The sequence below is a fragment of the Osmerus eperlanus genome, chromosome 28 (assembly GCF_963692335.1).
Source record: "Osmerus eperlanus chromosome 28, fOsmEpe2.1, whole genome shotgun sequence".
NCBI lineage: Eukaryota > Metazoa > Chordata > Actinopteri > Osmeriformes > Osmeridae > Osmerus > Osmerus eperlanus.
In genome coordinates this window covers 547,450-561,689 of record NC_085045.1, presented here as the reverse complement: position 1 = coordinate 561,689, position 14,240 = coordinate 547,450, and the positions used below count along the sequence as shown (strand labels likewise).

The 14,240-nt window shown below is 49.8% G+C and overlaps 1 protein-coding gene across 10 annotated transcripts; it reads left to right on the top strand.

Moving 5' to 3' along the window:
• The first annotated feature begins 2 nt into the window (after positions 1-2).
• Positions 3-12,112, top strand: cdc14b (cell division cycle 14B). 10 transcript variants are annotated; one of them, XM_062454994.1, is made up of 17 exons: positions 3-432; positions 1,802-1,892; positions 2,329-2,404; positions 2,707-2,799; positions 3,188-3,264; positions 3,412-3,478; positions 3,569-3,631; positions 3,722-3,809; positions 4,156-4,386; positions 4,890-5,028; positions 5,435-5,597; positions 5,792-5,889; positions 10,531-10,578; positions 10,725-10,841; positions 11,137-11,302; positions 11,712-11,777; positions 12,005-12,112. In XM_062454994.1, exons 1-17 carry the CDS (start codon positions 312-314, stop codon positions 12,023-12,025), a joined length of 1,725 nt encoding a protein of 574 aa, XP_062310978.1. In that variant the 5' UTR covers positions 3-311; the 3' UTR covers positions 12,026-12,112. The 10 variants fall into 10 exon arrangements, with proteins under 10 accessions (XP_062310978.1, XP_062310977.1, XP_062310983.1 ...); XM_062454993.1 differs by having other exon boundaries at positions 10,710-10,841; XM_062454997.1 differs by lacking the exon at positions 3-432 and adding an exon at positions 677-1,527 and having other exon boundaries at positions 10,710-10,841.
• The last annotated feature ends 2,128 nt before the right edge of the window (positions 12,113-14,240 follow it).

Sequence of the window (14,240 nt, the reverse complement as noted above, 5' to 3'; positions counted from 1 at the left end):
GACCTGCTTTATAAGGCTAAATTATCCTTATTAGGGTTCATGGACAAGCAGGAGAGAGAGGGGCGGCCGAACAAGTAGCTTACGTCACAGGCTGGGGATACAGAACCGTGCCCTGCGCTGAGACGTCACCATTAGAAAAACTGCTACCGGGAACATAGCCTACACTCTCTCATATATATATACACACACACACACACAGCTGCTCCCCATATCACGCACCAGCAGAAGAACCAGCGGGATGTCGAATTGAAGCTCTTTTCCGCGCTGCGCGCTACAGATCTCGCCACTCTATTTGGAAGTGTTCACCATGCATGCATAAAGCGAGGATGAAGCGCAAAAGCGAGAGGAGGCGGCTCGAGTCACGGAAAAAACGCTGTGCAGCTAAGAGCTTAGAGGCGGAGCCAAAGTCCGATATTTACATAACTATAACAGGTAAGACTGCGGAAAGAACCCGTAAACTCCGCGCACGGCCTGGCAGCGGTGTTTGCTTAGCCAATGTGCGTGGCTACAGATTATTTACGATACAATAATAGTTCATAATTTTCAGCTTTTTGATCTAAAATGGCGACACCATCTGTTTCTGTTGGTTAGTACAAGTGCTCATTTAAATTGTCCACGGGACCACGTAGCCTACTCATTTATGTTTCTTGCTGCACTGGTGGTTGAGGACTGATTGCCTGTCACTAGCATCTGGAACGTCGTGGCCCAGTGGAAACACATATTTTGTAATCATTGAGTTTGGCTTAGTTGACGTGGTCAAAATAAACTGCAGCATTGCAGTTGGTCTGTTGACACAGACGGAGGCCTAAAATGGGGCCCATGACGTGCACTGACCGTTCATAAAATAGTATAATTTATTGTCAAATCAATCTCGTTTAAAACTTTGTCTGTGCTCGGGAATCGCGAGAACTACAAAGAGTTCTGACGGGAAGGAATAATAGTTTCCTATTGGTCAAGCGACGCAATTCTCCTAGCAACGGCTCGGGCAACCTTCCAATTAGAATGTCGTATATCTCCCGATGCAGAACTTTAAAAACGCTAGAACGAGAAAGCGGGTGATTGACGTGTCTACCGTACAATAGAATCGCGTCCTCTTTTCTTTGAGCCAATAGCGTAGCTCGATTGTTACTATGACTCGATGGGCCGACACCTAGAGTTTTCGTCCAAACTCATTTTGAGCACAGTGCGCACCTTCCGTGCTGGGCTGTTAACACTTATTTTCTTAGCCTAGCAAGCTGTAGTTTTTAGTCCGATTGTTTAAAATCCGTGTTTATGATTGGAAGCTATAGAGGACGAATCCAGATCAGTAGTTGAATTAGTCATACAGCTTCCTGAAGAAGGTTTTTCTCCACTACTTCGAGTGCGTAGTTGAGTTGTACTTGTGATTGTGCATTGATTGGAGCTTTTCCACTGCAAGGCTCCTAGAAATACTTAGGACTGCATGTCTTTGATGTTTAGAGTTGGCTAAAGTCGCTATCAAAATGACTGAGGACTATATTACAAGTAAAAGCATTGAATTAATAAAAGGTAAGTGTCTATTCTTAAAACCAATCTGCCCTTCGTCGTCAAAAAGCACTGAATATCTTAAACGAAACGGATGGTTGTAGTTAGCTAGCTGAGTGTGTTGGAAGAGAAAGGACATCATTCATCGGGGGCATCTCTGTTAATGAGATTCAAACTTAAACAAAGCTGGCACATGTTGTTTTTTCCCCTTCTCATTGCACACATTTATTTGTTTGTGCCTGTTAGCTTGTCCGCGTCTGCTTCTCTCACATCCGCATGCCATCGTCTGCTCCTGCAGGTCAACTCTATTTTGCCATCCTGCCCCAGAAGACCAGAAGTACTTGCGAAAGGCACTGCTTCTGCATAGACGATGAGCTGTCCTACGAGAAGTAAGTTGTTATTATGACAGGCTAAGTTGTTACCCAGTTACAATCGCTCAAGATGGTGTGTTCTCCTAAAGACTTGGCCACTGCCCACAACTTTGAAGGGTGTGTGTTTACACTTGACAACTGTAGGCAAGCATTGATTTAGTCTTTATCTGTGCCAATAAAAACTTACAGGGAACAAGTTGGAACATGTTCTCTGTACAACACAGGGCCCAGTGCTGTCTGCAAATCTCCACGATAAGCAAAGAGTAATAAATGATATAGGGGAACAAAACAAAAGTAATTTATAGTTAACGCACCATGTGTTAAACTAGCTGAATGCCCACTTATGCATCATGTGGCATCACTGTTTGGTGACTGAGTGTATTTGAGAGTCTGTAGAGCGCGTGTGTTTAAGAGTCTGCAGAGCGTGTAACAGACTCCTGGTGTGTTCTCCCAGCTTCTACGCGGACTTCGGACCTCTCAACCTGGCCATGTTTTATCGCTTCTGTTGCAAGCTGACAAAGAAGCTGAAGGTATGCCCAGCCAATCACCTCTCACCCACAGAGCCATCGATCCTGGTAATCCTAACCAAACAGTTGGTGTCACTGTCTCTGCAGCAGAGATGGGACAAGGTGAAACCTTTATGTAATGCAGCTTCGATACACTCGTCCATACAATTCAAGCTTATCTACAACGTAACACTATTCCTCAGTTCATAACAGTTCATAAACACCTCAGAGAGCCTCCATGTGTTGGCACTCAGGCTTCTGGGCTGTATGGATGTGTGTCAGATGCTGTTCCCCTTCTGACTGTCTCTCCCTTGTGTCTCGGCCAGTCCTTCTCCCTGGCCAAGAAGAAGATCGTCTTCTACACCTGCGGAGACCAGAAGAAGCAAGCTAACGCGGCCTATCTCATCGGCTCGTACGCGGTAAGCAAACTGCCCGGACCGCGCCGGCCTCACCCTCCGACTGGAGGCTGAAGCCAACTGAAGGCTGCACAGTGCTGATAAACACAGCCTGTTCCTTGATTATGATCAACAGAATACCGTTAGAACTCCGCACTTCTGATCCTGTTCTGCTGTACATTCTGTGTGCGCTATTTGTTTGTCGCTTTAGATAAAAGCGCCTGCTTGCTGAGTGAATTGTGATGAGTCTAGGGGAGGAGGGATGAGTCTAGGGGGAGGATGAGTCTACCTGTCTACAAACAAATTTCCCATAGTGGGATCAATAAAATTGATTGATTGATTGAGGGGAGGAGGGAGTGTTGGTGACGAGGAGGAGAGCGGCTGTGTTGACTTCTGAGCTCTGTTGGTCCAGGTGATGCACCTCCAGATGAGCCCAGAAGAGACCTACGGGCTGCTGGTGTCCAGGTACTCCACTTACCTTCCCTTCAGGTAAATGCACGCAGGACACACCTGCACACACACTTGCACTTTCTGTGTTTAGCTTGTTTGGGTTTTTATTTCAAGTACAAACTATGCAACTTCTTTTACAAAACCAGAATTCATTATGAATTGTGTACATTTGTATTTTGTTTACAGAGATGCCTCTTTCGGCACCTGCCTGTACAACCTTAACATCCTGGACTGCCTCCGAGCCATTCACAAGGTAAGGCAGAACACCAGACACTTCTCAGTTTGTAGCTAGTCAGAAACCATCATGCCTCCACAACATGTCTCTTAACGATGCGTTCTCCAGGCGTTGCAGTTCGGCTGGCTGGACTTCTCCAAGTTTGACGTGGAGGAGTACGAGCACTACGAGGTAACAGTGAGTGTGTGTGTGTGTGTGTGTGTTTGAGAGTGAGAGAGAGACATCCAGAGTGACGGACTCTCTGGGTTCCCTGTGTTGCAGAGAGCGGAGAACGGAGACTTCAACTGGATCATCCCCGGGAAGTTCCTGGCCTTCAGTGGCCCTCACCCCAAAAGCAAGATGGAGAATGGTGGGTGGCCTGGCAACGTCTCTGTTGTGTCATGAGTCTAGACCGGAGTTGCTCCGCCTGTCAGTCTGGTCCTGAGGGCCCAGCTGGACCTTTTTAGTTTCCTAAAATGTGATTTTATAAATACAGGTGGACCAATAGTTTCCCATACAATTACATGTCATCTGTTTCAGAGAGAGACAAAGATAAACGTATTCAACATAAACCGCTCAGAGTTCTGTTAAATTAGCGAGGTAGGATTGCCATGACAACCAGCCTGGTTAAAATGTGTTTCTGAAGGAGGGCTCCTTTTCCTTTCTGTTAATCTCCCTCTTCTCTTTTATTCTCTCTCTTCCCTCCCTCCCCCCAGGCTACCCCCTCCATGCTCCTGAGGCTTACTTCCCCTACTTCAGGAAGCACAACGTCACGACTATCGTCCGGCTCAACAAGAAGATGTATGAAGCCAAGCGCTTCGCGGCCGCGGGCTTCCAGCACCACGACCTGTTCTTCGTGGACGGCAGCACGCCCACCGACGCCATCGTCCGCCGCTTCCTGAACATCTGCGAGAACGCAGAGGGAGTCATCGCAGTCCACTGCAAAGGTGACAACACAGATCACACCCTTGGCACTTTGCTCATCTCATCACCAGATCACACCCTGTTGTGGTTATTTTTACTTTCAGTTTTACCTGATAGTCTGTGATTTCTTTAGCCAACATTCAGAATGTTATTCATCGGTTCTGTATATGCATCCTCCTACAGTACATCAACATTGTATTCAGGGAGTCAGGTGGCTGAGCGGTTAGAGAATCGGGCTAGTAACCAGAAGGTCGCTGGTTCGATTCCCGGCCGTGCAAAATGACGTTGTGTCCTTGGGCAAGGCACTTCACCCTACTTGCCTCGGGGAGAATGTACTTACTGTAAGTCGCTCTGGATAAGAGCGTCTGCTAAATGACTAAATGTAAATGTATTCATTTAGCAGACACTGTAGTCCAGGCCACATACAGTTTGTAGAAAATACTACATCAGAAGATTTTCTAGGCCCAGTGTAAAGTAACCACATCTCATCTTCCAGGCACAGCGTAACAGTGTCACTGTGTTTCAGCTGGTCTGGGCAGAACGGGGACTCTGATTGGCTGCTACATGATGAAGCACTACCGTGTGAGTGCGGCCGAGGCGATCGCCTGGATACGGATCTGCCGCCCTGGCTCTGTCATCGGGCCGCAGCAGAACTTTGTGGAGGAGTGAGTCTTCCTGCGCCATGCATGTCCTCTCCAGCCCTGCCCGTAGCCAGGCCCCGTAGCCAGGCCCCGTAGCCAGGCCCCGTAGCCAGGCCCCGTAGGCCCCGTAAGCAGGCCCAAGTTCCAGTGAGGGACAATCACAGATGGATATAATCAGCTCTGTGACATTTTCAATGGAAATTTGGAGCAGGGCCATATTTAAGTATGTGGGTGTTCCTCCTACTAGCATTGTATCCGTAACCATGGCTGTTAGTCTCTAAGCTCGTCCATTAAAAACCAAGTTAGGAAGGGTATTTTGTGATCATACTGGTGTTGGATTGACCCAAGGACATGGTGTCCTCCCATGATGCACTGCAGGCAGGAGAGGAGAGTGTTCACGTCTGGCTTTTCCTCCCATGATGCACTGCAGGCAGCAGAGCAGCTTGTGGGTGGAAGGAGACGTGTTCCGGGAGAAGGTGCTGGGCGAGCGAGAGAACGGCAGGACGGCGGTCACACAGATCCTGTCGGGGGTTGATGACATCACCATCACCGGGAGCAACAAGAACTGGTCGCCCCAGAGAGAGGAGGACTTGGTGGGTGCTCACTGAGCCGAGTTCAGCTGGTGACACTCTTCCCCCCCTGCAGCGAATAGCTGTTGGGAAGCAGGGTGTGAGAGTTGGTTGTTGCGTAGTGACGTGCGTAGATCGTCATCACGGTATCTTAAAAACCCAAGATGTTCGCTGCATTTCCTGGTTTGACGTGTCCCACCCCCGTCTTGTGTGGTCAGTACAACGAGGAGGACGAGAGGAACAGTCTCACGCAGGGGGACAAGCTGCGGGCGCTGAAGAGCAAGAGGCAGGCTAGGGCCTCCACGGGATCCCTGTCGTAAGTGGCCCGGAAATTACAATTACTACATTTCCCACAATGCATCACAGCTTATTTGGGCTCAGTGCTGAAATAAGCCACCCTGTGTCCTTTCCCCTCCCTCCCCTCTCCCGGCCCAGCCTCCCTCCCCTCTCCCGGCCCAGCCTCCCTCCCTCCCCTCTCCCGGCCCAGCCTCCCTCCCTCCCCTCTCCCGGCCCAGCCTCCCTCCCTCCCCTCTCCCGGCCCAGCCTCCCTCCCCTCTCCCGGCCCAGCCTCCCTCCCCTCTCCCGGCCCAGCCTCCCTCCTGGCCCAGCCTCCCTCCCCTCTCCCGGCCCAGCCTCCCTCCCCTCTCCCGGCCCAGCCTCCCTCCCCTCTCCCGGCCCAGCCTCCCTCCCCTCTCCCGGCCCAGCCTCCCTCCCCTCTCCCGGCCCAGCCTCCCTCCCTCCCCTCTCCCGGCCCAGCCTCCCTCCCTCCCCTCTCCCGGCCCAGCCTCCCTCCTGGCCCAGCCTCCTGTTTCTGATCAGCCAAACAGTTCTGTTGTGCTGATCTAACGTTGCAGTTCGCCTGGCTTGACTCCCCGAGTACTGCAGCTGAAGACACTGGCTCCGTAGCTTAAAGTGTAGCTAAACATGCTAAACATGCCGAAGTTTGCCGTTCGTGAGTGTTAACCACAGGGGTTTAACTTGTTCTGCTGTTTAGTTACACTTAAACTGGTTAGTGCTGTGTTCTGTAGTCGACCAGAATCAATCCCAGGTGTGTTTAGCTCCTAGGCTGCTGGCTTCAGGACGTGTTGGTGTTCCTCTGGCCTGGAGCCGCTTCCCAGGGCTTCAGCGTGGCTGATCTCTGTCCACCTTTCCCCTAACATCTCTGCTGTCTCTAACTCTCTGAGGTCACTATCACAACAACCAGTATCAACCTAGAACAGTAACCGGTTTTAGTAGTAGTTTGATCTGAGCATCCTTGGCTCCTCCCCCCAACACGGCCTTGGCTCCTCCCCTCCACACAGCCTTGGCTCCTCCCCTCCACACAGCCTTTGCCCCTCCCCCTCCACATAGCCTTGGCCCCTCCCCCTCCACATAGCCTTGGCTCCTCCCCCTCCACATAGCCTTGGCTCCTCCCCTTCCACATAGCCTTGGCTTCTCCCCCTCCACACAGCCTTGGCTCCTCCCCTTCCACATAGCCTTGGCTCCTCCCCCTCCACACCCCCTTTCTGCCTGATGGATGTTTTCAGGTGACTGGACTGAGGTGTGTGTTTAAACTGTGTGTATACCATGTGTCTTTGTACAAGGTGTGTGTATTCTGTGTGTGTACCTGTACCAGGTGTGTGTACCTGTACCAGGTGTGTATACCTGTACCAGGTGTGTATACCTGTGGGTTTTGTTGTCCCATGTCAGCCAGGCGCTAGTGTTCTGCTGGAGCCTGGTGGGGTGGGCGTGGCCTGAATGCTGCCTGCCGCTCAACAGGTAGCAGGGGAACAGGTGACAGAGAGAGAGAGACAGAAAGAGGGAGGGAGAGAAAAAGTGGATGAAAGACAGAGGGGATGTGAGTGTTTCTGTATCCCGGAGGTAAGCGCATGTCACTTCCTGTCTTAACTGACGACCACTTCCTGTACAAGTTTTTTGCTGTGCTACATGAATGGTATGGCTTATTGGAATGGCTAGCCCTGGGTGGACTGGTCGCCCTGCTAGCCCTGGGTGGACTGGGCCATGCTAGCCTGCTTGCCCTGGGTGGACTGGGCCATGCTAGCCTGCTAGCCCTGGGTGGACTGGGCCATGCTAGCCTGCTAGCCCTGGGTGGACTGGGCCATGCTAGCTTGCTAGCCCTGGGTGGACTGGGCCATGCTAGCTTGCTAGCCCTGGGTGGACTGGGCCAATGCTAGCTTGCTAGCCCTGGGTGGACTGGGCCAATGCTAGCCTGCTAGCCCTGGGTGGACTGGGCCATGCTAGCCTGCTAGCCCTGGGTGGACTGGGCCAATGCTAGCCTGCTAGCCCTGGGTGGACTGGGCCATGCTAGCTTGCTAGCCCTGGGTGGACTGGGCCATGCTAGCTTGCTAGCCCTGGGTGGACTGGGCCAATGCTAGCTTGCTAGCCCTGGGTGGACTGGGCCAATGCTAGCCTGCTAGCCCTGGGTGGACTGGGCCATGCTAGCCTGCTAGCCCTGGGTGGACTGGGCCAATGCTAGCCTGCTAGCCCTGGGTGGACTGGGCCAATGCTAGCCTGCTAGCCCTGGGTGGACTGGGCCATGCTAGCTTGCTAGCCCTGGGTGGACTGGGCCATGCTAGCTTGCTAGCCCTGGGTGGACTGGGCCAATGCTAGCCTGCTAGCCCTGGGTGGACTGGGCCATGCTAGCCTGCTAGCCCTGGGTGGACTGGGCCATGCTAGTACACAGGTCACAGGCAGCTCTCTTGCACACGGAGAGAGAACACACACGCTCGCTCTGCTCAATGCAACCCACAGTATCCCCCCCCCCTCCCACAGTATCTCCCCCCCCTCCCACAGTATCCCCCCCCCCCCTCCCACAGTATCTCCCCCCCTCCCACAGTATCTCCCCCCCTCCCACAGTATCCCCCCCCCCTCCCACAGTATCTCCCCCCCCCCTCCCACAGTATCCCCCCCCCCCTCCCACAGTATCTCCCCCCCTCCCACAGTATCCCCCCCCCCCTCCCACAGTATCTCCCCCCCCCTCTCCAATGGTTCCTCCCCCAGAGGAACACACGTCACACCTCCTCCAGAGACCCTCACCTGATACCCTCACCTGATACCCTCACCTGATACCCTCACCTGATACCCTCACCTGAGACCCTCACCTGATACCCTCACCTGATACCCTCACCTGATACCCTCACCTGAGACCCTCACCTGATACCCTCACCTGATACCCTCACCTGAGACCCTCACCTGATACCCTCACCTGATACCCTCACCTGATACCCTCACCTGATACCCTCACCTGAGACCCTCACCTGATACCCTCACCTGATACCCTCACCTGAGACCCTCACCTGATACCCTCACCTCAGTGTTGTCAGGGTGTGTTTGGTGTGACCGGCTCATGTACCTGTGGAAATCTGAACTGACAGCATGTCCTGTGTGATGTTCTACACACCTTTAACGCATGATGCCCTCACTAGGGACGCATGCCCTGCTGTACTCATGACTTGTGTGAACGTGTGTATCGTGAGGTATTGTCAGTGTTTAATGCCTGTTCTGTTCTCCACTGTGACTGGGTCTGTAGCCGCCCGCAGGACATGCTGAACCCTTCTTCTCTTCTACATAAACTGTGGGTTTCCGAGTAACTACTAACCCTACCCATGCCCTGGGGGTCCAGTAGTCTGCCTGGAGGGTGTGGGTTTTTAAATTATTTATTTGTAATAATTTCAAATGGTATTTAGACCCATATGTTGTTGTGGAGAAACCCAGTGGACACACAAAACATCCCTAAATCCTTCACCATGTCTCCCCTCTCTCTCCTTGTGTTGTGCTGTGTGTCGCCCATCTCTCCCAGATGGCAGCTAGCCATGCTGCTCTGCTCCCTGAGCAGCCTTGCCCTGTGGTGGATTGTGTTTGGCTTCCCTCCCTTCCTGCTGCATTTCTGTCTAGACGGCTTAGGATTTCACTGAGGTCCGTCCCTCAAATCCTTCCCCCTTTCCCCCTTCCCCTCACTCCCCCTGTCTGCCTGGACCCTAACTGAGAATGCTGTAAGTTTCCCGCCCCCCCACCAACACACACATTTCCAACCTCCTCTCTGTCTCAACATAACAATTTCCCAGCCCTCCCCCTACCTCCCCCACTCAGACTTCCTGGTTGCCATGACACTTCCTGCCCTTAAAGGAAGTTGCCTTTTTAATCATAATTATTTATTTATTTGCTATTGAGCTGGAGATTGTAGAGGGAAAGGTCTTTCTCACAGCTTACTTGCAAATAATTCACCTTTTTATTGATTTGATGTGAATGTTTTGGTTTATTGGCCTCTGGGTGTGAGAGACGAGATCTACTTGTCTTGATTTCAAAGCAGGGCGTAAATATCTTCGTATATATCTTCGTATCAGTGGAGTATCATCCAGTGAAAACACTGAATGGCTGAACTCGGTTTGCTCGTCATGTATTGTTGCAGGTCAAACTCCTCAACACTAGATGGCGCCAGTTAGATGCGAGAACTAGGAAGTGGGCTTCTCTCTGCCAGCTTGCTTCTTTCACAGCTTCGCATCTTAACCCTTGTGCTGCCTTCGGGTCACATGACCCAAAGGTTCATAATGAACCATCATTGTGTTTACCCAATTTTACCCAATACAAAAACAAATAAAAATAATTTTCTTTTAACCTTTGCAATGTGGGGGGTCTGAGACAGCCCAACGGTTAAAAGAAAATGCTTCACTTTGTTTTTGTATGCGGTAAAGTTGTCGCAATACGACGGTGGGTCACAATGACTGATGGGTCAGAATGACCCGAAGATAACACAAGGGTTAACCCCTCATCCAATTACTGAGGGGAGTTCATGTTACTGTGGTCACACTTTGATAATCATGGTCCTGAGAATGTTCTGGATGAAACTGTGGCTGCTTCCTGTCTGTGCTCACATCCCTCCCCTCCTCCCCATCACATTTTTCTATGCTGAAGTTTTATCCATTTGCCTGTTTTGCTTTAAAAAAAAAATCCTCCACAGACAAGAGGAGAACAAGATTCACACCAGGTCATCATCACAGTCTCTAAGGTGTGTGTGTGTGTGTGTGTGTGTGTGTGTGTGTGTGTGTACAAAATACAGTACAAACTGCTTCTCAGATCTGTGACCCTGGCGTTCTGTGTTCCGTGTTCTGACTCCAGTGTTCCGTGTTCTGACTCCAGTGTTCCGTGTTCCAGGATCATCCTGCAGTCCAGTGGACAGAGCGTCAAGGTCAGCCCTTCCCACTCCTCTGACGACTCCGACACCAGGAAGAGAACACGCACCTCACTTCCTGCCAACTGTGTCGGAGGCAGGTTTGTGTGGCCTCAGTCTTCCTCTCCTCCCCCCCCCAGGCCCTTCCCTCTCCTCCCCCTAACCCTAACCCTCTCCAGGGTTTGGGGGAGTGATGCTAGGCAGATAAAAGGCAGGATGTTTGCTTTTAGTTTTACGTTACAGTTCTGAGGATATTGGAAGTGATTTAAATGATGGTTATCATATGATGGTTATATTTATAGAAGAGCAGAGCTGCTGGATTGACTGAGCTTGCTCCATCTGCATGCTAGTTTGTTAGCTTGAATTTAATCCCTCCCTCCATTCTTCCTCCCCCAGCCCCCTGTCCCACAGTAGACTAGCCAGGTCGCTAGGCAGCTTGCATGTGGGGGCCTGCCAGAGGCAGCAGCCATGTGACCCGCCCAGCCCGGCCCCCGCTGGAGGCCCGGCCCCCGTTAGCATGACTCAGGCCCAGCAGCAGCAGAGCCTGCTGGGGCCTCAGAAGGCAAGACCCCCTCCCCACCCGCCTGGAACCCTCACCCTGTCAGACTCAGATGCAGGATGTCCTCTATAGCTCTCACACTGCAATCTCTCTCTCACTCACACACACACACTGCAAGCTCTCTCTCTCTATCTCTCTCTCTCTCTCTCTCACACACGTCTGCTAGCTTCGTCCTCCTCGTCTCCCCCCCTCAGCCTTGCCCCCCCAGTGGCCATCTTGCACGGTGTGATTCGCGAGCACACGATTTGCTGTTGCTTTTCTGACCCATCTTGCAGCTTGACTGTTTTTCCTCCATTTCCTGGTTGCAGCTTCCTGTGTTTACCTCCTCCGCTAACATTAATCAGAACCCCTATTTCGTTTCTTTATCTCCTTCCCCTCTCCCTATTCTTTTACGTTCCCCTCTCTGTGACAGACGCACTGTGTCCAGAGGACGAACGCCCCGCTACTGTCTGCAGTCAGTACGCTTTACGAGATTATGGTATCTAGTATACTATCTACCTCAGTTCTCCTGTTGTGTTCGTCTGTCTCTTAGATCCAAACTGCTCGCTTTCTCCAAATACAATACCGACGTGGGTTGAATGCATGTCTGAATGATCTGGAGTTTGACACCCTTTCGAATGCTTCTAGATTTGGTAGTTTATAAGGAACACTGTCCTTACAGAGCCTGTGCTTCCGTAATTATTTTTTTTCTTTTTGTCCCTTCAGTCACTCCATACCGACGGCTAGAGCTCCTTTACTACGCTGAGACAGAAAGTCCGGATGACAAGAAGTCCACTCATAAAGATTCTGCATGTGGACATTTTGTTTTCAAGATTCTTTTTTGAGAAAAGGGGTCTACTTTTTTGTGTTTTCACTCGTAGTGAAAGGGAAGACTTTAATGATCATGATTCTCATTTTGAACAGTTAGGAGGACTATGTGATGTCAATGACTTATGGCCAACCCCTTTTTATAAATGTGAAATATGCCATGTGAAATAATATGCCATACTGTATACTCTTTACCTGGTGGCTTACACAATAGACATGATGCCATAGTAGATATTAATCCTTTAGACATATCGTACTCGTTTGGCTGGTGAGAATATGATTTGTTCCTTGCAAGAGTAATTTAGAGAGAGATTTAACTTTGTAAAGTTTAATTTTTACTCATGCTCAGTGATTGTGCAAAGCCTTCTGGTCCCTGACAGCTGATGAGGGATGATGTTTCTGCAGCCGCCAAAGCCACCCTCTCACTGTGTTCCACCCTCTCCCTCGGTGTTCCACCCCTCACTGTGTTCCACCCCTCACTGTGTTCCACCCTCTCCCTCAGTGTTCCACCCTCTCCCTCAGTGTTCCACCCTCTCCCTCGGTGTTCCACCCCTCACTGTGTTCCACCCCTCACTGTGTTCCACCCTCTCCCTCGGTGTTCCACCCCTCACTGTGTTCCACCCTCTCCCTCAGTGTTCCACCCTCTCCCTCAGTGTTCCACCCTCTCCCTCAGTGTTCCACCCTCTCCCTCAGTGTTCCACCCTCTCCCTCAGTGTTCCACCCTCTCCCTCAGTGTTCCACCCTCTCCCTCAGTGTTCCACCCCTCACTGTGTTCCACCCTCTCCCTCACTGTGTTCCACCCTTCTGGAAGTCAGTACAGCCCATCATCTACACTCTCCAGGCTAGTCGGATGCTAAACTGCTACTTTTACCTGTAAATAAGTCCACCTTTGATATACAAAAAACTATAATTTGTATTTTGTAAATATTTTGTACTTGTTTGATGAATCATGCTATCACAGTGATCAGTGAGCATGGGTGATAGAGAGACAGTTTTTTTTCATCTGCCATGCACTTACTATACCTGATCAGAGTCCATGAAATATCACACACTGCTCTCCTAAATAAACACACTTCTGTGCCCTTAGCTCTCCACAGAAACCAGCGGCTCGTTTAACTCCTTATTTACTTCAAGCTTTCCATGAAACGAAACACATCTTAAAACAAATTAAGAGTTAACTTGCTGTATTGTCTTTCAAACCTTACTAGAATGCCAGGAATCTGTGTGTGGGTGTGGCTTGATCAGGCTGTCTAGTGAACCATGTACTCTAATATCAGAATCAGAATTCGGTTTATTCGCCATGTATGTTATACAAACACGGAATTTACTGTGGCAGGGAGGTGCAACACTAAACATATACGAATCTTAAATTAAGTAAAGGTACAGAAGTTTAACCATTCCTAAGAACTAAACAATCTAAGAATAAAACAATTTAAACACAAAATTAAATATATATAAGAATAAGGATAAGAATTATATGAATGATAATGTTTGAAGTTGAAGTTTGGCAGGTGTCTGTCTCAGTGTCCAAGGACGTGCAGTGAAGCGGCAGAAGGTGTTAAAGTATCCTATATTAGAGGTGATGTTAAAGTAGCCTATATTAGAGGTGTTGTTAAAGTATCCTATATTAGAGGTGATGTTAAAGTAGCCTATATTAGAGGTAGTGTTAAAGTAGCCTATATTAGAGGTGATGTTAAAGTATCCTATATTAGAGGTGAAGTTAAAGTAGCCTATATTAGAGGTGATGTTAAAGTATCCTATATTAGAGGTGAAGTTAAAGTATCCTATATTAGAGGTGAAGTTAAAGTATCCTATATTAGAGGTGATGTTAAAGTAGCCTATATTAGAGGTGATGTTAAAGTATCCTATATTAAAGGTGAAGTTAAAGTATCCTATATTAGAGGTGATGTTAAAGTATCCTATATTAAAGGTGAAGTTAAAGTATCCTATATTAGAGGTGGTGTTAAAGTAGCCTATATTAGAGGTGGTGTTAAAGTAGCCTATATTAGAGGTGATGTTAAAGTATCCTATATTAAAGGTGATGTTAAAGTATCCTATATTAGAGGTGATGTAAAAGACGCAGTGTGTTGAACAGGCAAGGCAGGTTCCTGCTTTTAGAGGGTCTGAGGGCTGA